Below are 27,099 nucleotides of genomic sequence, written 5' to 3' on the forward strand. Positions count from 1 at the left end.
CGAACGACGCGTCTGGAATTTCATAAGCGTCACGTAACGACTCACCTTCCTGCCTCGGTTACATGTCACACCGCAAGATCCAATTCCGCGCGCGGTAGCGTCGCGCGGGCAATATTTGCTTCTTTCCCTCTTTGGCAAACACCTATCTCTCTTTCTCATTCTCGGGGATTCTCTGTTGCCTTTACTTGAGAAGATACCCTCGATCTCGCCAACGAGATCGACTGCGAGCGCAATCGACGTGCGCGGTGTGCACGTACGACGCGGGCGCGCGTAGGTGTTGCACGCACGGATATAGAAAACACGGGGAAGGAGCGTGTGCGGCGGCGCAGTCGCTACTGCATTATGCATTAGTCATGATTACAAAGTAAGTGGCGAGCTCGTAGCGCGTCTGTAGTAATGACGGCGTATTTGCGGTGCTTATGATTTTCCACTTGAAATGGGCATAACCCGCTTTAATGGCGCGCAACGCGGCCCTCCCGGTCGCGCATAACTTACTACTCGGTGGATTTACTTCTCGGCGGGCCGGGAAGAGAGATCCAGCAACGACCAGCGCGCGGTTGCTGACGGCGTTGATCGTGTTAACGCCACGACAGTAATCTCTTCCTCCCTCTTCTCGCTTTCTCGCGCGGCTCTCCCAACCGCGCCGCGCCGCTCCGGCCTTTAAAGGTCGTCATGGACGACAGGTATTATCCCTCGCGAACCCGGTGTCGCGGTGTGCTTTACGCGTCGATTAATTGCCGAGTATCGTCGGATTGAAAAATTGGTAACATCTTCTCTTCGTGACGACTTGGTGTGTGCGTCATTACTGATAATTGTACTAGCAAACGTTTTTTTTTTTTTTTTTTTTTTTTTTTTTTTTTTTTTTTGATGTTAGTATCCGGGGGAAGATATTTGTCCGTGTCGATAAATTTAATTTCTGAAAATGATCTCCCCAACTTTTCGGAGAATTGTGTTTTCGTGTAAGAAAAGAAATATTCCGTTCGAAAGTTGGGATGTCAAATGGACAAAATGTCACAACTGCTTTGAAAGTTATTTATTACTGATGTTGCTTTGGAGAAGGAATGACTATATATCGTTTACTACATCTTATCTCGCTCGACCGGTCCCGCTGGTCAGTCACACGCATAAACTTTCGAGCGAATTTAGAAAAGTTACGATCCAAGCAAGGATCGACCGATAGTGATCGTATTAACGTCGCGTCATGATACGACGGTAGTTCTGGTATGCGTCCAAGCCGTCACCCGTAACCTTTAAAGGCCGTCGAAGTCAATTACAGTTATCATTATTTGCTACGAGCAATAAACTAGACGACAGTAAATCAGCGCGGTAGGCCAATCAATGGCAACTATTGATGACGTTAACGAAGACCAGCTGTGCACACGTTCCTATACAACCGATGTATCTGTTCTTTTTTTTTTTTTTTTTAACGACTTGTAGTATACTTTATCTCTCCCTCTTTCTATATATAATTATAATACTAATAAAATTTTATAACATTTGTTTTAATATTAATTTTATACTTTGTCATAAAACTTTTATTTATAAAAAAAATAAATAGGACATTATGGCGTGCAAATATTGTTGTTACAAAAGATAAAAAAAATATATAATCATCGTTCTCTCTTTCTTGCAATAATATTGAAAAATTGTTTACTTCAACGAGAGAAACAAAGAAGAGAGAGAGAGAGAGAGAGAGAGATTGTGTCAATCTCGCGTGATAATTCGCGCACGGGAAAACTCATTCCGCATTCGGGGATATATCTCGTCGAATCTCATTCGCGCGAAATTGCGGGAGAAAAGTCGAGCGTATGAAAAGAAAAAAAAAGAAGAACAAAAAGAAATGACGAAGCTTCACGGCGCGGTAGCGCGTAATGACGGGCTGCGCGACGCGTACAGCTAGCTTGATCGTTCATTAAGCGGCGAGTCGACCCCGGATGCGGACGTACGCAACCGTATGATGTGCGTTTACACACACACACACACGCGCGCGCCGCACACATATACGGAGAAGTCTTACCCGCTCGGCTCGGCATCGCGAACGTGACTCGGCCAGCCTTGCCGAGGCCGGGCGTAAACGGAAGAAACGATACGCGCCCGCATCCGGTTTTCAACGATAGAAAACCGCACTCGAGACTCGATCTCTGTCGTGGTTTTACGACGGATAAAAGGAAAAGAAGGGGAAAGTCCGTCGCTCTTTTGATACGCGGTAGCGAATTGCATATAGCCGTATTGAAATGTTTGTGATCTCGACGAGAAATCGTCCGTGCCGACGAATAAAACCTCGCGGATCAACGGAGGCACCACCACCGTTCTCACACTCGTAATGCCATTTTGTTTTGCGTGTCGAAAAGGATTAATTCGCGTGTATGGAAACTCTCGCGCTGATAGATTTTCGGTTCGACAACGCGTCGACCTGTGACGTTCACCGGCGTGCTTGTTGGATACTGGGACGATCGATCGCGTCTCTTGCGCAATTTTCCGGCAATTTTATACTTCCATCTACAGTCGCGAGAGCGTGGAAAAATTCCCAGCCCTCGAGAGGGGTGAGAAATTTTCTTAAACTCTCGCGGGAATAATTAACGCCGCGACCCGAGGAAGTGATCCGCCGCGCGCCAGCTTTATTCTTCTCTCTCGCGGCGGCAAACTCCGCGCAACCTCCGGAGGTCAATTCGTTTTAGCCGCGGTCGCGCTGGATAATTTATAACTACGATGTGTGTGTGTGTGTGTGTGTGTGTACGCGCGCGCGTTATTAACTATGAATTCCCGATGTGTCCCCTCTCGCTCCTCCGCGTCTCTTCCGATGGACTTTCTTCCTCGCTTCTGAACCTGTCTCGCTCGGGAACGAAATAGTTAAGTTCGAAGAGCAAGCAAACTCTTGCGTGCTTTTCTCCCTTGGCGAAAACCAAGTAAATTACACGCGTGTCGCGATACGCGATGTATCAGATAAAATCGGTAGCGAACTACTGTTCGCGATATGATTAAGCGGATTGTCATTTATTTTCCTCCGCGTTTTCTGTATTTTTTTTTCTTTTTTTCACTAATTCCTTCGCGGTGAATTAGATAGATGTAAGTTGAGATATATATTATGTGTACGGCTTGTTCTTCTTCCTTTTTTATCCAACTGTGTAATTTGCGATTCTTTGCGAGGCGCGCAGCTTTGACTCGCACGTATAGTAGTTTTGTTACTCGGCGAGTGCAGCCTCGAAGCGCGCGGACTTTTCGCGCAGCCGGGGCGTTGTCGCGGCAGGTACGTGCGTTGCACGTTAGTTCGTTTTAACACATCGTTACGATATTTCACACTCGGACCTTGCGCGGTTCTCAGTATTCAGCATAGATATCCCGCTGCCGCTAACGTCTCTCGTCGTTTCACATGCAAAGTCCCTGGCAAACTTCTCCGGCCGCGCGATTTATATTTATTGCGAACTATCCAGTTGTTTGTGGAACTTACGGTCGACGGATGGTACAATACGGATGGTCGTATACCACTATTCGCGCTTGTTTCTGGAAAACAAAAGAAGAGATTTGTTTTCGAACAGTCTTTTAAAAATTCAAACTGCATGAATTTCCAGTGAAATACGATAAAAATGCCTCAATCGTCGAACAAGCGGCCGGACATTTGTCAAAGAAATAATTAAAATATTTTTATAAGCAAAAAGCAGCAATCAATATCTAAAAATAATTAAGAAATATGTTAAAAAATAAATTTGAAACATCGAGAATTGTTAGGTGTCTAATATTTACACATCCAATAAATTATTTCTTTAATATAAACTGTAAATTGTATCATGTCCATTGATTTTCCACGGGCGATGGAACACTAGCTGTCAAATAAAGTGTATCTGACTATTGGGTTCATCTTTTCGATCATCGAGATAATTATCTGAAATTCGTTTCACTTTATCTTGTCATCTTGAGAGATGTTTCTAAAGTAACATCTTTTTTTCTAGCAAAACTCTTGTCGCCTGACATAGATGTTCCTCGTCAGATTAGACGTAAAAATTTTGCAAGTGCAGCTCACTTTGCTCACGACTGTGCAAATATAGTTGTGCCGTAGACAATATATCGCGCTCAAACGATCTTCAAACAATAGCTCCCTGCCGTAGAGAGAAATGTGTGTGTGTGTGTATACGTATGTATGTTTCTGAAGTGTCGTTATGATATTTGTCGTACGTGCCGGTCGACACGCTACCGCCGATGTAAAATGTCGCGAAAAACGTGCGGAAGCGAGAAGAAAAATATACTGTTACGCGAAATGCGACATCTCAGAGAGAATGTACGACAGTAGAATATTCTGTCAAACACGGACAAATGTTTGAAACTATATGTGTTATGAGAGACACTCCTTGAAAAAAAAAACAACTTTACGACAATCGCGAAGTCCATGTTTTTCTGTTTTTATGTTTTTGCTGTTTGTACAACTTGATTAAATGTGTTTTTCTAATCGACGAGATTGTTTTTATATTCTCTCTGATTCGTTGTATGTCCAATGAGACACATTGTGTAATTCAACAGCTCACAAATCAACTATTTGACGACGGTGATTAAATTCAGGAAAACTAATTAAGTTGTAAGAAATCCGAAAAAAGCGTGCGATTGAGTGCTACGTTTCTATCTTCCTCGTCTAACGACCAATTCGTCACCGATCGACACGATGTTTGTGCTGCCCGCGCACTCTTTACTTTTACAACCGTTCGAGCGTTTATTTTTTATTTTTTTTTTTATAGCGCGAGATCAATCTACGTATCTTCGAAAAACGGGAAAGTTTCTCAGCTAGCAAACAGTCCCTAATGGAATTTTTATAGGCAGTTGTAAATATTTTAACTCGAAACATAATGAAGACATTTGGTAGTGAGTTTCATAGAAATGACGTTTTACGGTCGCCACTCTTTTACCCGCGAAACCGCTTCGGCAACCGGATTACAGAATGTAGCGCGATAGAGAAGAGCCGCTCGAAAGTGTTAACTCTAAATAAACGTAATAAAAAAAAAAATAAAAAAAAATAAAAAAATGAGAGAAGAGAAGAGAACCAACAGAAATCAACGCGAGGTGATGGCGTAGGAAAACAATATTCTTTTCGAAAAAAAATGTACGCGCATACACGTGAAACGCGTTTCGATCTCGTGCGAAATAAACGCGGAGTATCGAAAGAAATCGCTCGTGTGTGTCCTTAATGTTAAATCACGCGTAGCAAATGTTATTAGCTATTAAGAAATATTTGTAGCGAAATAATTGGCAACTGATGAGACGCGTTGAAAATTTATGACTGTGCAAGAGATACGCGTAAAATAAAAACAAAAATACTGTCGATGGTACGCACACGATGGCGCGGAAGGAGCAACGAAACGTCTAGAATTCTCGTTTTTTTTTTTTTTTTCTGGTGTCATTATCGCGCTCAACACCGATCGTATCGGGACGGCAAATTCGACGACGCGACGCGAACGAGTTACCGCCTCGTAAAATTTCAGTTTAACGATGACAAGAATTTATTGGACAATTTTGATAGTGAACACAGTGACCCCTTCTTCTCGCTCTTCGATTTTCTTCGTTTTTTTTTTCAAACGCTCGTCTCCGATCGAGAAAGAGATAGAAAAAGATAATAAGTGTCAGAAAAGATCGTACGTATCGAATGTAAATTTCCTCGCGGTGGCTAATGTTATGTCACTCTGTCTAATCTACGTTTTCTACAGTTACTTGACATATTTTATTCCCAAATCTTCAGGGAGAGAGGGAGGGATATAAAATCGACGCGCGAGTGTGTGGGAAATTCTATCACACGTGGCGTCGAGGACTGTCGCCTCGTTACAAAACTCTCAAAGTTATCGGCCAACCTGTCCCATCTTCGTTAAGATTGAATTTAGTGTCGAGTATCTCAGGATTATTTTTCAGTTTTTAAATGCGTGTTTCTCTCTCGGTATGTAAATAGTCGAATCTTTTTAAATCTCTCGTAAAAGATACGCGAAAGAAGCGCGCGTAACACCTGTCGTATTAAATGAGATTTAGCACAGCCATCTGTGATTATTATTTTCAGGTGAGGTGTCGGGCGAGAACGTGTCAGCGGGCACGGGACCGCGTGGTGGTGACCGCGGTGAGGCGGCTGATTTAGGTACGCACACGGAAAACAACGACGGGGCCACCCTGGCAGCGAACACAGCGGTCGACGCCAGGGGCGGAAGTCCCCAGGGCGCTCACCTGTCAAATGCGGCAACCCCCAGACCGCCGAGGGGCAGAAGGCGGCAGAACCAGAATGGCCTCGACACCACGCAAGTAAGTGGGAGGAAGGGAAAAAGAGAATCGTACGTTTTTCTTCTCAAATGTCCAATAAGTGCCGAAATGCAAAATTTTAATATTATATTTAACATTCTCGTGTTTGCTCACTTTGCTTCTCGCCTGGCTCCCGAAACGATGGACGAATGTGTTTGGAGTAAAATTGTGACACGGCACACAAAGCGTTCCACGCGCGTAAGCAAACACAAACGTTCGCGTATATAACTTACGCTTGCGCGGTTCTATTGACGTAGCGTGAGTTGAACCTCTCTTGCGCGGGAATTTTTATTTATTTTTTTCCCCCCTTCTCCGCGAGAAGGACGCGAGGTCGCGCGGGATTTGTCGTACAAATTTTTCGAGAGAGCCCAACCGCGCGAGCGCTTCTTCCGCGAAGTGGAGTGTTTGAGCGTAACGTGTCCACTTCGCGGGACACGCGCTCGGGGAGATATCCTCGATGGAGTCCATCGCTCTCCCTAAGTCTCGAGCGCTGCTGATGTACGTACACGAGCGCACGCCGAGACGAGAGTCCCGTTCGGAATCAACCGCGCAGCAACTATGTCAACCGCGTCGAAAGCCGCGGTGTCATTCCACCGTTGACATCCACAGCTGACCCGCTCGTCGCTTCTGTAAACGGCAAAAAAAAAAGAAGAGTCTTTGGTGGCTGCTTATAACAGCGCTCCGAGAGAGAGAGAGAGAGAGAGAGAGAGAGAGAGAGAGATGCCGCGACGGTTGGAAAGAAGAAAATTGATGATCGTTAGAAAGAATACAGCCGGGTCCCGTGACCGTGCAAGAATTTCTTTCGAGCGCGTGTACGAATGTAAGGGTCTTCGAAGAATAGTAGCAACTCGAGAAAGTAATCTCTTAAGTAGCGTAGTTTATCTTGAGTTATTAACTCCCAAAAGATTCCACTGAATCAGGCGGGATTGACGAGAGGGATTAGTTTTTTCTTTCTTTTTTTTTTTTTTTTTTTTCGTCCGGAATTAATCGGAAGAGAATGAGGCACTTGAGCGAGAAGAAATCGTAACACAAAAACCAAGACTACGTGTGCGTACGCAACATTCCAAATTTGACAAGTTCTTATAATACTGGAATGACATTTGGTTTTTTTTTTTGTATTTTTCGTTTGTTCGTGCGAAATAGATTTTTTATTTATTTAAACGTGTGAATTAATACACATAATAATTCGAACCTGAATTCAACGCGAAGATTCACGTCAGGTTGATTGATTTGCGTCACATGTGGATAAAATATCCAATTTACATCCTTCCTTGAAATTTAATAATTTCGCGGGTTCTCAAAAATTCTTTTCGCTGCTATACTTTCCCGCGCGTCTGTCTCGCGAGATATATTTTCTCTATACCGAGACCACAGACCGGTGTATCGGTATTTCCGCGCCGAGCGAAAACCTATTCGAAACGTAAGGGTATATACGAGATCGTGTCCGCGTCGTGAGCCCGAAGCGGTCCCTTGTCAGGAAGAGAGGTCTGGAGGCGAGAAAGAGATTTACCGTGGCCTCTGCGAGAGGAGCCCCCGGTCTCTCCGGGCTCTTCTCCGGGATTCTATTCTACGCCAATCGACTCTCGTTCTTCTTGGTGTCACGGCGCGCTCTCTCGCCGCGCCGCCGCCGCCGCCGCCGCCGCCGCCGACGCCGAAGAGAGGAGTCAACTCTTACGCCACGCGTTGCCTTCATTACCATATCTCAGATGCAATCTGTTCCCGGGAATTAATGCACCCGGGGAGATATTTCCTGGCTGCCTCTCTCGGATATTCTTTCCCAAACGAGAAACGTATCGTGTGCGCAGCTACCGACGAGAGTTAAGTTCCGAGAGCTGCTCGGATGATAGGCGTGGTCCTTTATTGATTTCTTTTGTTTTTCAAAAACTATTTGTTTTACGCGGGTGAATAAAACTCATACGTTCGGCGTTAAACATTCGCGTGTTCCTTTTTTCGAAGTTTAAGAAATATGTCGTTGATGTAAAATTACACTTGAAATAGTTTCTTTTTTTTTTTCAAGATGTTGCGCGCCTCCAACGTTTTAAACCGTAAAGCACAAACGGCAGTAAAACCAAAGATGTTATTGTTGCCGCGGATAAGATAAGACGAGATGAATAAGTCGCGAACGTGCACTCGTGGCAGTTTTACGCGAGGACACTCAGCAGTTAAAATTTCATTTGTCGCGCATGTCGTCGAAATATATATTGTGTGTGTGTGTGTTAATATATATATGTATATATATATATATATATATATTCTACAATTTAAATAACTGTATTCTCGAAGTTAAAATTGGAATTAATTATTCTCTCCTTTAAATGACACGTAAAAAATTATTGCGAGTTATCTTCCAGCGCGCAAAATGAAGCAATTCTCGATGTCTACCTCGGGTCATCATTTGTCGATCTCGCCTTCTAATTAATACTTCCGTTTATATGTTCGTTCGCTCTTTTTATTGCCGCGACTAATTGCTCCGCATTCTTCTTCTCGTTATCGCGCATCCGGTTGAGCGCGTTTTAAAGAAGGGCAATTGTGTCGCGTTGCAGGTTAAAACGGAACGACTCACGCCTGACAACAACTCGACGTCGTCGAGAAGCGTGACGCCTTCCTCGTCGAGTCACCCGGGAACGCCGCCGAATGCCACGTCCTTGGGCGGATCAGAAGGTCCGCCGGCGCCTCATCATCTCAAGCACGTGGAGCAGATGATGGGACGAAACTATAGCGACTTCATGAGGAGCCTCGCCGCCAAGTACAACAACGCCAATCCTAACGAGTATATACACGTTTGATGATTTTTATAATTAATATAATACGACGTGTCTGTTGAAATGAGGCGAGAGCCTCATTTCTAGCTCGTCGTTGTTGTGAACGCTAAGACGTAGTAATCCGGTCGCGAATCTCGCCGCTCCACTTCTCTCTGGTGATTCAAAGTCCACTTTGCCAAATTTCGCGTGAAGATGTGTAGAGATATAATATAAATATATTTTTTTTGTCGAAACACGACGTGCGAGTGTATTGACTCTTGCCGATGATGCGCGCGAGACGTTGTCGTAAAAAAGAAAAAAAAAAAAGTCGAGACTCGATGGCTGCAAATAGATGATTCGAGTTATTGAGATTTGTAAGAACGCGCGCGGAGAGTACTCGAGGAAGAATCCGATGTACACTCGGCATAAAACCGGTTGCCCGGTTACGCGCGGGTACGTTGACTTCCAACTTTGTACCTTCTGGCACCTGGTTGGAAGCAGATCAGATGAATACTTAATTGATCAGTTTAAAGCGCCAATCACTTATGATTTTCTGCGGCGAAGAAGAGCGTGACGCGCTTCCGATCTCTCGGCATTTGAAGGTGAAAGTTTGACAGTTTAATTCATTGTGTGTCTATTTGCATCCTGTCATATTTAATCAGCCTTTTGATCTATCGAATTTGGAAATTGAAGAGAAACCGTAACCTCTCACGTCGTCGTTTCGCGCTTCGTGACGCGTCGAATTATTTTAAGATATCAGAGAAATCGCGCGCGCTTTCCCACCCGATATATCAGTCGTATATGTATTTTTATCACGAGAAAGCGGCATTTTTCTAAGTGTAATAAAAGAAAACGACGAAAGAATACGAAGAGAGAAAATTGTTTTTTTTTTTTTTTTAAATTAACCACATTAAAGCAAAAAACTAAAAATAACGATGGATTATTTTATTTAGTTACTTCAGCACGCCGAGGAATGGATACCCGCCGGGTTTGGATCCGAGGTTTCCGGCGTTCAAAACCGCAGCGACGCCGTTCGTCGGTTTAATGGCGCCCATAGGAACCCCGCAACCACCCACTGTCCCGACGACTTCGCCGCTTTCGAATAAAGATCCGAAAGAGCAGAAGCAAGACAATCTCTTTGGCAATCCCATGTTTCCGCCTATGATCGATATGTCTTCAACTCAGGCGCTTCTGCACATGGTACGAACTGCCAATGCGGCTCAAAACGCAGCGGAATTGGAAACATATCTCAAGGGCAAGTCATTAAAAAAACAATTTTAATTATTTTTATTTGCACATCAGGGAAATAGAATTTTGTTTTTTGCAAATTTTTTTCCCCGTTGTGTGCTCGCGTATTATTAATCTCTAGAAAACGAAACAAATTTGTTTGTATTTTGACACACAGGCGCGAATAAGAGAGACGCGGGAGTGACAAGTCCGTTGGATCTTTCGAGTCCCGGTGGTTTTGCGCCCCGCAAACGGCAAAGACCGGAAACAAGAAGGTCCGAGAGCGTGTCCCCTAAACCGAAACCCACCGCGAGACCGACCACACCACCGCCAGTCAGATGTCCGTCGCTCTGCGGTCACATGCCCTGCGGCGACGGGCAGGCCGTGAATCGCTGGACCATCGAGGACGTCGTTAATTACGTCTCGTCGATCGACATCTGCGCCGAATACGCACAGGTACGTACGTGTATCTTTTTTTTTTTTTTTTTTTTTTTTTTTTTATCTAGAACATCCGCGCGCGCAAAAAAAACAGAAAATACGCGCAACAAAAGTTGCAAATATTTCTGCAAAAAGAAAAAAGGAACTGACGTCCAAAAGTAGCGTCAAACTAAAACTCACACACGTGTTGCAAACTATAAAACATTAAATCATGAAATTAATGATAAGTACTGAATCTTGATATATATAATCGCAACTGTTATTTATATATTTTGTAAATCTCTCTCCGCTAGTTTTAATTGGTTTCGAAAGCCGATTCCGTATAATGACGCGTTGCTATTGTCGCGCAATATCTCCTTTCCCCCTTCCTCCTTTCCGCGTCAGTGAGGTAACGAAGCGATCTGGGAAGGCTCCGAATGACCTGACATCAGTCAATTCAGACAGACCGGCATTAGCCGGAGGGGAAGGGGAGAGACGGCGCGCCAACTAGGAGAGTTCTGTAATGACCCCTCGAAGCTCTAGCGTCGAGATCCTCCACCCTCTCAGGCGTTCCGTACTTTCTCCTTTCTTTCTCTTTCCTTTCTTTTCTTCGTTCCTCGGGCAAAATCTGCTCCGCGAACGATGATCTCGCTCGTACACACAGACCGCTCCGGCAATGATAGTTCTTACGAGCCACTTATCATTCGTTATTCCCTCCCTCTCCCTCCCCTCCGTCAAAAAGTTTCGCCGGGCGTGGTCGTGGGTTTTCGAGTGTCCACTGAAATTATCCGAGAGCGATCATACTCATCCCGGTCCGGTTTAAAGCGCTTCCGCTCGTTTTCCCTTCAATTTGACAAGCGAAAAGTATAATCGACGTAAAACTGGGGCGCGGTCTACTTTCTCAGCGGCCGGCTTCCGTCCTCACTTCGCGATTATGTCAGGAACCCACGCGCGCAATAAATAGTTCCGTAATTTGCGATAAAACACGGTAGAGTCAATAATTGACGGTTGCGCCCGACCTCGCGGTATAGACGCAAATTGATTAATTACAGATAACCCGACACGGCTTATCTTTACGCGATACAATCTCCTTCTGCGCTGTACATAGATACACTTTGCGGATCGGAGCGGGTTGTCACGGAGCTCTCGAACCGCGCCGTTTCTCGCCGTTCGGCTTCGTGACAGAAGTTATATTTCTCCTCGGCTGTCACATCGTTCACTCACTCATCCGACAGAGAGACAAGAGCCGTGACTCCGCGGCGCGGCAAAGAAAAATTCCTCATCCGTGTCACGAGTCGCAATTTCCTCTCACTTCACTTTGGGAGGATGTTATTATATTTATTCGCAACGCGATAAACTGAAGAGTCGATGTGCGATCCGTGTGATTTTTTTACGAAGCGATGAATATTCCGCGATAAGTAATTAAGGTGAATGTAACACACACGCGCGTCGGTTCGAGACACGTGCGTGTGTGTAGTTTGTTTTTGTAAAAATTTTCGCGTCACCGCGATTATCAGACGCGCGTCCCCGGGTGATCGATATGCTCGCCTTAACGAGCGTATTCGCGTCGAAGCCGCTTGTCCGAAAATTAAACCCGATCACGTCACACGATGTGTCGTGTGCGAGCCGTTACCGTTTTAAGGGACAAGCGCGGCTTTGCCCAACGCACTTTTTGCGTCAACGCCGGTATATCCTTCGCGAGATAAGAATCGGTATCGTGCGTGTCATCCCGGGGGTTCGCATAAAGCGCACGACTCTCACTCCGAAGAATTATTCCGCGACCAGGTTTGCCATGAAGAGAGCGCGCGATCCTTGAGGCTCTCTTATCTGTATATACGCTCTCGTGGCTGGCCCTCGTCATTCTTGAATCGAGTCGACGGCTGATCGAAGCACTCGAGGGAGACCCCGCCGGTTTCTCCTTCTACGCCGAGGCGGCTCAGGCGTTCGATTACATTCGAGTATTCATGAATATGCATGACGCGAGGTGGGCGCCCGCGCAAAAATTTACGGCCCTGACAGTCTGACGTTTCGAGGACCGCGCGTTTGCGAACGAGCGCGCGCTCCTGAGCAGAGTCTGTATATGTGTGTGTGTATGTATCTTAACAACGATAACCATGGATAATCGAGGCTGACATTTGCCTCTAGGGACCTCGCTACGTTTCTTACATATCGTATTAATCGATTATATTGATTTATTGATTTATTTATTAATTAACGTGGAACTGACACGAAAAGAATATTAACGCGTATATGATGTTCGATACTAAAGATCGACAATATCGACATGTATGCTGAGAGTCGATGTGAAGAATAATATTGTTAAACATTATTTATATTAATTAATTTATATTAATTAATACTTATTAATTGTCCATTAAATTAACTTTTAATTTAGAAATAAATATTTATTTAAATAAATATATTAAATATTATAGGTAATAAGATTTGCAAGATGTTTATTTAAGCAAATTTTTACTGCAATATGTTTTACACAAATATATATAATTTACAATCGGCATAATTATTATTAAAACCGCTCAACGCGCGGTTACATTATTACGTTGTATCAGTCATATTATAATCAGTTTTTTTTTTTTTGTCTACTTTACGAAATGAATTTTGTATTACGCGCGCCGGATAATTAATGCGGCAATTTACGGGCTCGTCCGGCGCGAATGTATGTCTGATTTAATGCGAACGAGAGCCCGGAGACGAGTCCCGGGTCTCTTTTCTTCGCAGCTGCCGATGAATGCAAGTGTAACGATCACGCGAATACGCAATATCGGATCATTAAAACACATAAAGGTGAAACCTAAATAAATCGCTTACAGTTCATAAAGCGAAGCCGTAATATTCTCTGTACACGCGGCTGCTGCACCATATGGCGGCCATCATTTACGTCGGAATATCCAGCGCGTGTTGTTGTACGCGCGCAGCGGTCGGGATTCGCGCTATCGAATTTCCGCGATGAATTTCGAGAGCGTTAAAGGAGAAGAGAGAGTGACGCGCGCGCGCTTCTTCAACACACAAACAAGGTAGTTTCGCTACGGAATTCTCTCGGAATTATGGCATCGATTCTTATCTCACAAAGAAACGCCGCGAACCGGCGAGAGAAAGAGCGAGAGCGATCCTTTTCGCAGATCAGTTCGAATTATGGCGATACGATCCTTATCGCGAGTGCAATATTACCGCGGATCGTGCGTTCACTTTCGTTCGAATGCAACAGAGCGCGCGCGAGAGAGAGAGAGAGACTCCGTCTCGGAAAAAGAGTAATTACCGCCGCGGAGTTGAAAGTTTAATTAATACCTACTTCGCGTACATTTTAATTATGTATTTTCGCGATGAGAAGGATAGACTTAAAGCAATCAATCTGTTTCGTACGGATTATAAGATGGATATAATAATGCGGCGCGTCTAAGCCGCCTGTGGCGCTCAAACAAACAATTTTACCATCGGCAAAAATTTTCAACAACACATCCGCGCGTGAATCGCCGCGCGCAGCAACACACACATTACGCAAGCGCAAAAGTGTATTTAAGCGTAACACACAACATTCGTTCGGCGATGCGTCGCTTGATATTTGCAAGGAAATGACAGATACGTAGGCGTGACTTATGGAGCGAACGTCGTAAAGCGAGACCCATGGGGTTACAAGCGGCGTTGCAAACACCGCGACCGCGTGTCGAGTTTGACATAAGATAGCGACCGACCGCGTGTCGAGATCGTTAGAAAGTCATGAATGTGGATCGACTCCGGATCGGTCCGTCCGCGACGGACGAGGGATAAAACTACGTCCTCGCGTCCCACGCGCACTCCTTCGCATCGTTCGCGTTATTTTATTGATGATTTCGCGGCCGTTTGGAATTGATTTTCAAGACTAGACACTCTCCGACCGCGATTCGAAATTCTGACCGAGAGATCGGAAGATCTTTTCCTGTTGGACTGTTTGCCTTTCTTATTCGCTTCCAGCCGATAACTCGTCGACTCAAAGTTGTTAAACGGCTGTTAATTGTGCGTCGAGACATGTATCTGTTTTTTTTTTTTTTTTTTTTTTTTTAGTATTTTCAGATCCTTAAAAAATTATTGTTTTTGTTGTTACACCTGATGAATCACAAGTCGAGAAATCGAGTCGTGAGAGCTGCTTGTGTTGACAAATGTCCAATGATTTAACATTTGTTCGCGTGAAGAGACGATCCTCTCGCGATCTTCAATGGGAGACGTTTTTTTTTTTTTTCACGATCTACCTGTTGCGAATCCTTTTCATTGCGCTATCACGTGTTTAAACGCGCGCACGAAACGCCGCTTCGTGCAATCGGGACAAATCAACGGCGATGGATGGATCTGATCCAGAACGTTCTACGCAGCAGCAGCAGCAGCGGCAGCGCAGCGAGAGACCGCGCGCGGACTTTCTAACGATTCGGCGCGAGGCATGATCTGACCCCAGGCCAGACCTCTCTCGTTCTCGCCGGCTGGAACTAACGTGTAGCACCTTCGCGCTCGCTCGCGCGCGCGTGTGCACACACACACACGTAAGCGCCTTCTGGCACCGGTCAATTAATCATTAATAGGCGCTAATACTCGCCGCGGTATCGGACGCCGATTGCGGACGTGCGCGTCGAATGGATGCGGAACGCTCTCGTTCCAGATTCCTGCGGCTTCGAGCCTCGAAACGCTTCCTTCTATGTCGATCAATCCATAATTCCCGTCGGTCGCGCTCGATTCGCGCGATGTATCGAGAGACGAAGGGGGAAGGAGAGAAAGACGGGGGAAGATTGCCCCGACGCTAGATATGTCGGATGTGTTTGGGAAAAGATCGCGTGATATTTCTATGATGGATGATCGATGAAATTAGGGATCATTAAAAATGACGGGGTATTGTTGTTGTTGGGATCGGAACGGTTTCCCGTCCGATCGACGCTTGCCTAACACGTCTAGACCTCGCTTCGTTATCCATCACATGAAAAAACATTATCAGCCGAGAGTTCTTCATTTGAGCTTTCTCTTTCGCGATCTCTTCATCTTTCGAGATGTAAAACAAAACAAAAAAAAAAAAAAAAAAAAAAACAAAGATAAATTTCTCGACGTTCAAACTCTAATTGACTTAATTCAAAAAGATAGAGAGAGAGAGAGAGAAAACACGAACACTTCTCCCGTAAAGATAATTCTATTCAATTAGCGTAATCTCTTCTTGACACACATAATCATTAATCTTTTTTTTTTCTCATGATGAGCAACGTATAATTTAACGATAAGAGCCGATTTAATGAATTTATTAAGTTTTATTAAATACACATGTTTGTATACACACAACCCGCGCAACTGTCGGTTTTAGACAGCGATACGCGCGGCAAAGTGCCTTTACGCGTTGATTGCACGGTTTAGACTCGCTTCTAAACGTCCGTAATGATAGTTTCTATATACGCGCGTTCGCGCGCGCGGTTCTACGCGAGCATTTACACCATTTACGAAATTAATGACGAAATGCGCGACCGATGCGGGCCGCGTGTTACCTACCTACCTACCGTTCCGAATACTCCGATATGATTGTAGGTAATAACGACTCTCTCGGACTTCGCCTTGCGCGCGATACGTATCGAAGAAACGCGCGCCGATAATTCGAGCGAGCCCGCATTCGAACTCGTGTGTGTTTGATGCCGACGTATGTCGGCATGAATATTAGAAAGCAACAGCATGTGTTATTGAAGAAAAAAAGACACCTAATCTGCGGTTTCCGGTGCCTTCTCGGATCGACGCGGTTCATCTCTCTCTCTCGCTTCAAAAAAAAAAAAAAAAAAAAGAAAATCATTGTCGATTTTTAGATTTTTTTTCTTAAGTACGTCCTAAATACAAATTTTTCGCGAGTTCGACTCTTCGCGTTTGTTAATTACCAATCGCAATTATTGCTAATTTGATCGTTGGATCCTCGCGCGGACGAAATTTGTTATGGCAAACGCTTGGAAAGCGAACTTTTATCAAAAACTGCCGGGGGGTTAGGCCGCGATTTGCCGATCGATTTAATGCGGCCACGTGGTCAGCGTCTACCTCTAATCGCCAGAACGTTAATTAACCTGAGGGCCACGTGCGCGCTTTCTCCCGCGCCACTGTGTAAGTAAAGGCGTGTGCACTTACCTGACGGGCACGCTGTGCACGTGAACGGCTCGCAGAGATAGAGAGAGAGAGAGAAAGAAAGAGAAAGATACGTACGCTCTTACGGGTTTAACACCGTTTTTCTCCGTCTGACAGATCGCTACCGTGCGTTCAGAAGCGTGTACGTCCGCGATAACCGCGAACGCGCCGCGGTTTCTATCTCCCCTTGTTCTGTCATTTAACGGATAGAAATGTTCCGCGACGTGTTCGTACAAAACGCGCATGTAATTAGCAACGACTGAAAAGCGAAAAAAAAACAGTTTACAAAAACGCGCTTTATGTCGTGTGTGTTTCGATTTTTCTCTCTCGAGTCGATCGATCGGAGAAAAACGCGATCGCGATCTACAAACGTGAACGTTTGTCGAGCCGCTAAATTTCAAGGATTTGTCAGATGTTTCTTTCTCCGTTCGCAAGAAACAAAATGATACGTGCACGATCGCGCGTTTAACGGTCTTTTACAGGTTATTACACAATATCGGAGCTATGATATATAATACGTTTGTACATTTTCTTCATCGCTGCGCACAGACGATCCATCACAACAATCGCGCGACCCAGATACGCACGTTAATAACTTTAATATTCGGATATCAAGCGAGAGTTTTACTTTGTCGCGAGAGATAATTTTGTTTAGGACAAAAAAAAAGAATATTTATTGTATTATTTACATTATATTGAATTTAGTTAACATAAATATCAATTATATATTTAATATCATTGTGATAGAATTTATTGCAAATAAAATAGTAAATATACAAATTTATATTTTTTTAAATCAAACTCGAGACTCTGTAAAACGCAACAAATATTCTTTCTTTTATCCTGAGCAAAATTATATCGCGACAAGGTAAAATATTGAAGTTATTTACTGTGTATGTATAATACATTCCCATTCTTCCCTTTTCCAGTCGTGCGCTGCACTCTCCTCTGTTTTTCGCGCGCGATCGTTATACGATCTCGCGAGCTATCGCTCACGCGCGTTTTTTACGCCGCGCGGCTGTCAAATCCTCTCCACTCTCTCCACACATTCTCGACTTAGTTAAAGGCTACCCTACGCGCCGCCCGTTACGTATGGACATTGTAATCTCCGGGCGGTCGCTAACAACGAAGAGGACACAGCGTGTACACGAAGCGCGCATCTCGGACGCGGAGCATCTCAGGACAGCCGTTCGCTCACCGGCGACGTGCTGTAATCAACGTCTTATTGGCTCCGACGACGTGTCTTCGTGGCCGCGCGCTACAACTCTCGTTGCCCTTCTTCGGCGTTGCCGATCCCCGAAGCGTATCGCTTCCGGCTACCGCTCTCGTTAGCGCGCGCTCGCATGAACAATGTCGAGAGTGATTGAATTAGGGATAATTTATTGTGTCAACGGTTAAGTCGTTCCGCCACAGGAAAGCGAGCCGGGGCTTTTCTGCGTCGATGCTTGTCGACGATAATGTTCCAAGCGAGCTTAATGTATTGGCAATATAATTCCGGATGATTTAATCTCTCATTTTTCGCGAACTTTTGCGAACGTGATCGAAATAACCAATTTCACACAGTCGAAATTTGTCAAATAACATCCAAGCGGAAAAATATATAGACTCTTGAGTCAATATTATTTTTTCACCTCAATGTTGTATTTGTTTTATATCATTAGATAATTTGTCCTTTGATTAAAATTTATCTTCGCGGACAGGTGTGTCAAATGTGTGTCGCTTTGATATAAAAATGTAAACATAAATTTTCGTCGCGACGAATTATTTAATTGAAATCCTTACGTGTGTGTCATAACATTGCTTCAAGGATTACAAGACAGGATTAATACAGATCTTACAATAGCGCCGACGAGTAGATTACATCTTTATGTGTCGGTTTTTCCCCGGGATCAAAGATCGGCGAGTCGGATGTGATATCGCCGACTCAATCGATTGATTCCCCGTGCGGCTCGTTAGAGCTATGACTAATTACAGCTCGTTATAGGTCAATACTTAATTACACCGCGGGCGAGATTCCACCTCCGCGCTTTTACGGGTTCTTATCGTCTTCGTGATCTCATAGAAGCGTTCAACAGGTTCTCCTGTGTGTGTACGTGTGTCTGTGTGTGTATGAGAGAGAGAGAGAGAGAGAGAACCGCTGTCTCGATATTACACGCGGAACACCGTAATTTTCTCGCTCCGAATATCGGCGAACCGCCACGACCCCCGTGCATTCATGTGTCACGGAGCGGCGTAACGAGAATTGCCAATTTACATGTACACGCGCGTTCCGCGCTGTTGTAACCCCCATAGCGTACGGAGCGTAATTAATCGAGCGGCAAACGAAATTAATGCTCCCGCTAAATCTCGAGCTGCACGAGGCCTGTTCTTCGGTTGACATTCGATCGGCGAGGAGAAAGAGAAACAGGCGAGGTACCGGTTGAAGGATATTAATGAGCGAAAAAGGAAATAATAATTCGGGCTTTCAAACGCGGATAAAAAAAAAAAAAAAAAAAAAACAGCAACGTCGAGATCGTTTCTTCTCAATTTACGAGAAAGTACGGTGAGGTTTATCCGCAGTTTTAATTGCGAAGCGGAGATTTTTTTGCGAAGTTCTAGTTTCTTCACTTTGTATTTTGTTTGACGCGCGCACGTTATTTACATTCCTTCTTTTTTTTATAAATTAAAAGAAAGAATATATGATATATTTTTTGTATTTTGTGTGGTTTTAGATAAGTAAAAGCTGTGATTTTTTAAGAGTTTTGATACAAAATTTCTTGCGGGTGCAAAAGGGGCGAGTTTCGCAGTGTCTTCTCGCGTGTCTCGCCGTAAAAAAATTGCGCGAAAAAATGTTTATAACGGATGTTCTCGCGTTATACGGTAGCGATCTTCCGACTTCGTGAAATTCCACTTCGCTTTTGCCTACCTGCGCGCGCGGACGGAGCACGTGGTACGTGCGTACGTCGCGTTTCCCCGAAGCGGATTCGCTTCGCCTCGTTCGCCACGTATCTTGTTATCGTTTAAGGCTGATTACGAAACGCGGTAGGCGCGCGGGCTGCTTTGAGGAGATGATTGCGCGATGATGAGGTCTGGAATCACGAAACATCGGCGACGTGGTCGTCACGGCCGTCTCTCTTTCTCTATTCCTCTCTGTCTCTCCGTTTTCTTCTTGCCTTACCCATCGACGATGGGTTCTTCTCCCCTGAGAGATGCGCTTCTCTTCGAGTTACAGTCTGATGAATGGTCGGGGTCCGCTTATCCTCTTCCTCCCGCTTTCTCTACACGTTATCCTCCCTCGTAATCGTCCGGGTGACAGATCTAGGTCTTGCCAGGGCGCTTACGTCACCCAGAGCATCGAGAGAACTCGCGAGACGCTCGTTCTCCTCCCGCGGGAACGATAGCGAGAGACACCGCGTGTCGCCCCTGGGATCGTCCGCGCCACGTTGGCCGCCTCTTCCCCGCCGTCTCGCTCGATTCACGTCGATCATCGTCAAGGAAGTACCGCATGAGCGGAGCTCCTCTGCTCTCTCACCTTTTACCGTGAGCGTGCGCTTACGACACGCTCGTTTATGGTCGCGCAAACCGCAGATTTCGCTCTTAAGGTAGCGCGCGACACAACCGGGTAATTTTGATGCGAGCGTTCGTCATGCGCTTCGTCAATCTCTCGCCGATTACTTAATTGATCCAAAACCGCGCGCGCGCGCGCGCAAAAAGACAGACAAAAAATAAATAATTGCTCTCGGTAACTTTGCGATCAAGACCCAAGTTTTAAAAAAAGTGGACAAATGTTTTCTTCAAAGCTCTTCACGAGAGCAACAGATCGTCGTGAAGTATGAGATCGTGCGCGTTGCGATTAGTCAGGAAAACCTCGCGTCCTCGCGTTCTAATGAGCATCGTTAGTTCAGAGATAGACGAGAGAGAAAGAAGAGCGTGTCGGTACGGAATAGACGCGCTCCGTACCTTTAGCCTAATTCGGGTTAACGTCTAGTTACCTCGACGACATGAGGTAACGTCGAGAGACGAGCGAGACGACTGACACGAAGAGACGTCACCGTGCACAACCTACGACTGACGCGCCGGATAAACTGTGTCCCGCGGCTAATCGTTCCGCGATCGTCGTCTCCCGCGGCTCTTTTATCCCCTTTCATGGCAAGAATATGTATACGGCGAACGAGGAAGTCGTCGGTTCAGACAAGAACGACGCGACGTAAGACGTTTAATGAGCGCCGCTCCAACCATCATTTCTTGCAACCAACTTCTTCCTCGGAAATTCGCACTATTCTTCGTTCCTTTTTCTTGTACCGTCAGGTCAATTGATTTCATTTTTGAGACAATTAAACGTTGTAAAGTGTGTTTTTTTAACAAATAAATATCGTCGAAAATTTTATAAATGTCAAAGAGAAAGAGAGAGAGAAAGAGAGGAAATGTTTAATTAATCGTGCTAATATATTATTAAATATTAATATATTAATAATAATATAAATAGAAAATATATATTAACTACAATTAAATAAAGAGTTTCAGAAGAAAATAATTTTTTTAACTTAAGAGTTTTTTTCATCGTTGTGTGATGATCGACGAATCTATAATTTAAGTTAAATAAAAAAAAAAAAGAACTTAATATCTTGCACATCGTAAGAAGGTCGTTGCGCCTCTCGAATTATCATCGTCCGTTCGATGTTCTCCTTCTGTGTTCGCCGACCAGTTCGTTATATATCCAGGAGATCACAAGTGGGTCGTGGTACGGGCGCGGTAGCCAGTCACGGCGAAGAAGGTAAGGCTAGGTGGGTACGCACGATCTCTCGTTCCCCGCGCGCGAGGATAATGATAATTAATCCAGCAAGGGACCGCTCCTTTCAGCCCGACCACGCCAACGGTCAACGCCGGGGCGCAATGGGTCGGCTTATAACCGTGTTGTTGTGTGTTCAACCTCCATCTTGTACACAGGCCTCCGTCTACCGATCTCTCCCTCTCCTGCGCGCACCTTGCCGACCTGGCCGCTCTTTTCTTCCCATTAACCAATTAATAACGTCACCTAGTCCGGTGTTACCGTTCCGGTTCTCCTCGCCGCGTTGACCCTGACGAACGGTACCGGTGCGCGAGAGAGGTATACCGACCGGGTTCGAAGAACCCTTGCCTCTCGCCTGACTCACGGGTTAGGCGATTATAACCCTCGAGGACGCGATCCCCGCCGCCGCCGCCGCCGCAGCCGCCATTGGGAAATCATCAGATTGTATTAGAGATTACGAGCGGTAGATCTTATCGACGTTGCGTTTTATGATTACGCAAGAAATTGCCAGTTGTAAAACGCGGAATCTCTGTGCGCGCTCAAAAACCGCGTATAATTGAAAATATTAGTACACACATCTCCAATTTTCGAGCTACATCAAATTATTTTCTTCTCTCTATCTCTTTTGTATCCTGTTTAATATGAGAGAAAACTGAGATTTTTCTCTCTCTTTACGTAAGTAATTCTTCGCTATTCTTAACGAACGTGATGTGAAAAATATTTGCTGTTGCTTTGCACGATCGATATTAATTGTCTGTCTCGATTAATAATGATCACGCGCGGTTCTCCCACACGAATAATTAAATTCTCTCGTCGCACATATGGCAATGCCTCCTCGAAGAGAGGCAGGCGCTCCTGAGAACAAATTTTCTCGCAACAAACTTTTGCAACGGAGCGAGCGCGATAACGCGAATAAGTTGTTTGCAGACTCCTACAATCGCTTGTCTCTTCAATCGCGGCGTGCACTCGACGAACGGGGGTAGCGAAGCTGACGCGATCTCGCGTTTTATCTCACCTCTCGGAAACACGCCTCGTAACAGAGGAGATTGCGAGCGTAATGTCACGCCTGGCAATGACTCCGCAAATTAACTCTCGCGTTACCCGCGATCCGGTGTCTTTTTCTACCGAGCAATTTTCTTCCGAGGATTTTCTCAAGATCGTGGGAGACGAAGTCTGTGTGTGAGCGCGTTTCTGCGGCGCGGCGCGTGCGCTCACGTTAATATATGAAATCATTTGTATATTTTTTTAATTTTTATCTTCACTCCACCTTTTGTCGCGCGAACGGCGTTATTGTTCTTGTTGCATTAAAACAAAACAAAATGTTTTCGACAATTCACGACGACGTGTTGATTGAATTGAAATTTATATTAATTTTACGCGATCACGTGTTTCATTTAATGAAAAAAAAAAAAAAACAAAACAAAAAAACACACGTCTTTGTTCGCGATTGTTTCGTAAAGCCAGTTTTTAATGGAACGTGACATCACGTTTAAATATCTTTCTCGCGCGCAGTCTCACAACTGGATTATTAATCTACGTCCAAACGTACACGATTTCGAACCGCGCGCGATTGTAGACCGACTTAGTGCAGACGCGACCCGTTCGAGACCACGTTGCTTCACGACGAGAATCAATCATACGCCGTTTGTACACAAACACACACATACACACACACGATTTTACTAATTACATAATCGTCGGATAATGAAATTTATGATTTTCACAAAGAAAAGAGAAACACAAAAGAGAAACCTACTACTAAGAAATGACCTTTTCTAGAAATATTGTTTATTGAACAAAAGGTGAAAAACAAAATTTATATACGATAATTTATAAGTCAAAGACAAAAGAAAAAACACAAAAGAGAAATTTTCTTTTCTTTACACAGATTTATTATAATTTATAGTTACAAAAAGACAAGAAGAAAAAAGAAAACACAAAAACACACTACTTGTTTTCAAAGAATATTGTTTACTAACAAAACGTCACTTTTGTCAACAATAATTCTCGAAAGCGTGTAGTTTTTCTTTTTATTCCCTTCTCTGTGTCTTTGTTGACGGATCGTCGTATATAAATTTCCACTTTTTTTTGTCAACAAACATGATATTTCTCGAAAACGTATACATATACATTTCGATCGAAGAGAAGACAATTATTTCCAATTACACGTGAGCGTTTGCTCGCGACGTCGTAACGCGATGCAACCGCGGCGAGGTGCTTCGTTCCATTCTTCTTCGGCGCGATCACGCTGTAGCGACGGGCGCACACGATCGCTCTTGTAAACGCCACGCCGCGTATGTATGTACACGAGCGGTGTTTGCCGCCTGGTAGTACACCATTGTCATAAGCGGCCGAGAGTCGAGCCTCGGATCCGGAGTGGATAGATCTCTCCGCGAGTGTGCCGAAGATTTATTGCACGCGCGAGATGTGCCCGGCGCGCGAGTTACCGACTTTCCCGGAGAAACTCGCCGATAAAACGACGACGAAATCCCGTCTCGATGCGGGCTCTCTTTCTCTATCTTTGCTTTGTTTCTTCCTCGGATCTCCGTGCGAACCGTCGTGAAGTAAATACTTCTCGTCAAACAAATACCGCTGCTGATCGAGATAATTTGAATTCTAATTCCTCGAACAAATTATGTTTTTTTTTGTTTGTTTGTTTTAAATTTCCTCGAAGCACTTTGCGTTCGAGAGATCGTCGAAATGGCAGCGATCTCGTCGGTTGTGTGATTTACTTTTGGAAATAGCTGCTCTCTCGCGCGGAAGATAAGAACGACGCGATGGGAGAGGAGGAGGGTAAAGAGATCCGTGGCGTCGTGCCCGGAAGGAACGTCTAGGATGCTCGCGCGTATTTTAGGAAGGCCTGAGAACCGGTCGTTCGCGCTTGTTGTTTCGCTCTTTATTTCACGGCAGAAGGAAGCCTAGCATCATCGCTCGCGAAGATAATGAAATGATTTAGCAGAAGGGAGATACGCGCGGCCGAGGGCGATTGTCGGACGGAAAGAGATTTACCGTTCGTGTTTTAACCCTCTCTCCCGCCGGTATTTTGCCATCCAAAATTCTGTCCTCTTCGACATTGTCGTTGTAATTCTCGACAAGTTTCGTGCGCAATTGTTCTTCGCACAGAATATAAAAATATCTCGGTTGCAATCTCAAATCGTCATCGTTCAAGATGACGGGCGCGCGTCTCTTTTTTATTTTTGTTTTTCTCGAACTCTCGTATCTCTAATCGAATACTTTTGAATCGTACTGTAGGATAAGAACACGTCCGTCGGTCTCCGGCATCGGTCGGATGCTGCCGGCGGGGACAATTACGCAGATGTGTGCTTTGTGTGCGGAGCAGAAGAGGTGGACGCGCAAAAGCGTGTGGCGTGCAGGGTCGATTTCCTCTCCTCAACATTGCATCCGCGCTGTCTCTCTCTCTCTCTTTCTTTTTTACTCTCTCTCGCGAGTCGCGCGTGCGTGTTCGTCGACACACCTACATAATGTAACCTCATCCCCTGCGCATCCGGAATTAGTATGCACTTCGACGAGCGATCTTGTGCGTGCATGTCTCGGGCCCGTAGCGTCATCCCTCTTCGTTCTCTTTGTGCGAGCTCGCGCGAGCGCGAGCACACGTGTGCATCTTCGTACGGATGTGAAGAAGAAGAAGAAGAAGAAGAAGAGGATCGCGGGGATGATGGTGAGCGCGCGAGAGAGGCAGAAGTGATTACAGAGCGCGAGCCTCTGGTTGCCCCCGGCGCGTGCGTCCGGATCGACTATTCTCTCTTTTTCTCTCTCTTTCTCCCTCTCTCTTTCTCTCTCCGTGCAATCCTCCCTGGTTTCACCTTTCCTGGAACACGGGCCCTGGGGGGTATACCGTTGGATTTCAACGCGTCCGGTATATATACACTCCGGAATCCGGGAACGTCGCGCCGACGACGTGCTGGAAGTAGTAGGATGGCTACTCTTCAATTCGACCGCGTCAGGTGGCTCCAAGGACCCTCGCCGCATAAATCGCGCGTCTCAATTCGGTTCTAAACGGCGTTCGATCGAAAAGTCGCGCGATTTTGTTTCAATTTTTTTTTTTTTTCGAGAAAAAAACAGACAGAGAAATTTTAACAAAAATCGCGACGCTTTGCGAGAAGTCACGTACACACGGTGACGTCGTACAGACATGATTTGATTGATCTTAATAAGCAAGTTGGGAACGCCGCGTGCGGCAAGAAAAATAAGCGGCGATTAACGTTAGGATCGGTTGCGCGACAACCGCTCGTTTTGTTGTGGTTTGTGTTTTTGACGTGACAGGCTACGTGGAAGTCGAAACGTATGATCGATGTGACGTGAGGTCTAATTGAAGATGGAAAAACCGCGTTGCGATTCTATTGCGATTTTTCTTTGTCGTCTATTTACAGCAAGCGGAAAAAAGCGTGTGTGACGTTGCGAGGTCTAACTTCTTAGTTAGAGGTTTTCGTCTCTCTCTCTCTCTCTTTGTCACGAAATTTGCGATAACATCAGATATCTGGAACAGATGCGAGCTGGTCACAACATTCGCAAGATCGTCACGAGCGATCATAGAGAGAACGAAATGGTATCGATTGCGAAACGAAGCAACCGACGCGACGAGTCGCGAATTATTTACTCGCTTCTCCGAGTACGCAAAAATAGACGCACATAGACGAGCTCCGGCTCGTCTCTCGAGAACGACCGTGCTTGTATGCACGTTGAACTTTCACCGCAATTAAACTAAAAGCGCAATTTCTGCCGCGACTGTGCGCGTTCACTTCTACTACCACCACTATAGGGTTAATAGCTCCCGCATCGCCGCGATATCGCGCGGCGCGACGTAAACGCGGAATTCAGCTCCCGTGGAAACGAAATTAAAATCTGAAATCGTGGAAGAATGCAATAGCGGTGTTCGTATCCTATTATAAGAGATGCGTAAAGCAAATTATTTAGATGCCGCAAATTTATTTACACAGTTCGAAGTTGATGAATATTTTGCCTCCCCCGCTGTGTGTAAAACCTCTGAATTTTTTAATTTCAAAATATTTAATTGCACACTAGAGAAATTTCTCGGAAGAGTTTATCGAGAAAAAAATGTTTTGTTCTTTCCGCGAAAGCGAGAGGAAACTCTCTTTTATCCCGGACGCGAGCGACAGGTCGCGCTCAGTCGAAGAAGTTGTAGCGTGACAGACGAAAGGTTTTGTCGTTCGAGATTTACGCACGGATGCACTTACAACCGTGAATTGCGCGCCGTGGCCGACGGCCGTTATCATTACCCTGATCCACATCTACATTGTCATTAGAGGTGGACCGGCGACGGCTATAGCTCTTCGAACCTGGTCGATACCGCCTCTCGGAAAGACGGTGGTTCGTGCGTACATCATTTGCCGCTTTTGTACCCGCAGGAAATGAGAAAAACATTACTTTATGCGCGTTAAAGGGAGCGAGAAAGGCGAGACAAAAATATAAAAATTATTGAAGCTGATGATAAATATTTCAAGTTTTTGAAACACGCATTGTGTAATTTTATTTTTTTTTTAACAAACATTCATTGGAATAAAAAAAAACTTAGTTGTG

General features: G+C 45.0%; 1 protein-coding gene across 6 annotated transcripts in view; it reads left to right on the forward strand.

Annotated features, from left to right (window-relative positions):
• The window catches only part of LOC109853669, a 192,388-nt gene that overhangs the window by 140,079 nt on the left and 25,210 nt on the right, over positions 1 to 27,099 (forward strand). For all 6 annotated transcript variants that reach the window (XM_020425993.1, XM_020425996.1, XM_020425994.1 and 3 more), the window contains 4 exons: positions 6,029 to 6,264; positions 8,805 to 9,031; positions 9,956 to 10,257; positions 10,408 to 10,685. In XM_020425993.1, the coding sequence (XP_020281582.1) occupies positions 6,029 to 6,264; positions 8,805 to 9,031; positions 9,956 to 10,257; positions 10,408 to 10,685 (1,043 nt within the window). The remainder of the gene's footprint in view (positions 1 to 6,028; positions 6,265 to 8,804; positions 9,032 to 9,955; positions 10,258 to 10,407; positions 10,686 to 27,099) is intronic.

This window comes from Pseudomyrmex gracilis, unplaced genomic scaffold, assembly GCF_002006095.1.
Source record: "Pseudomyrmex gracilis isolate BER0280 unplaced genomic scaffold, ASM200609v1 scaffold_52, whole genome shotgun sequence".
In the NCBI taxonomy this organism is placed as follows: domain Eukaryota; kingdom Metazoa; phylum Arthropoda; class Insecta; order Hymenoptera; family Formicidae; genus Pseudomyrmex; species Pseudomyrmex gracilis.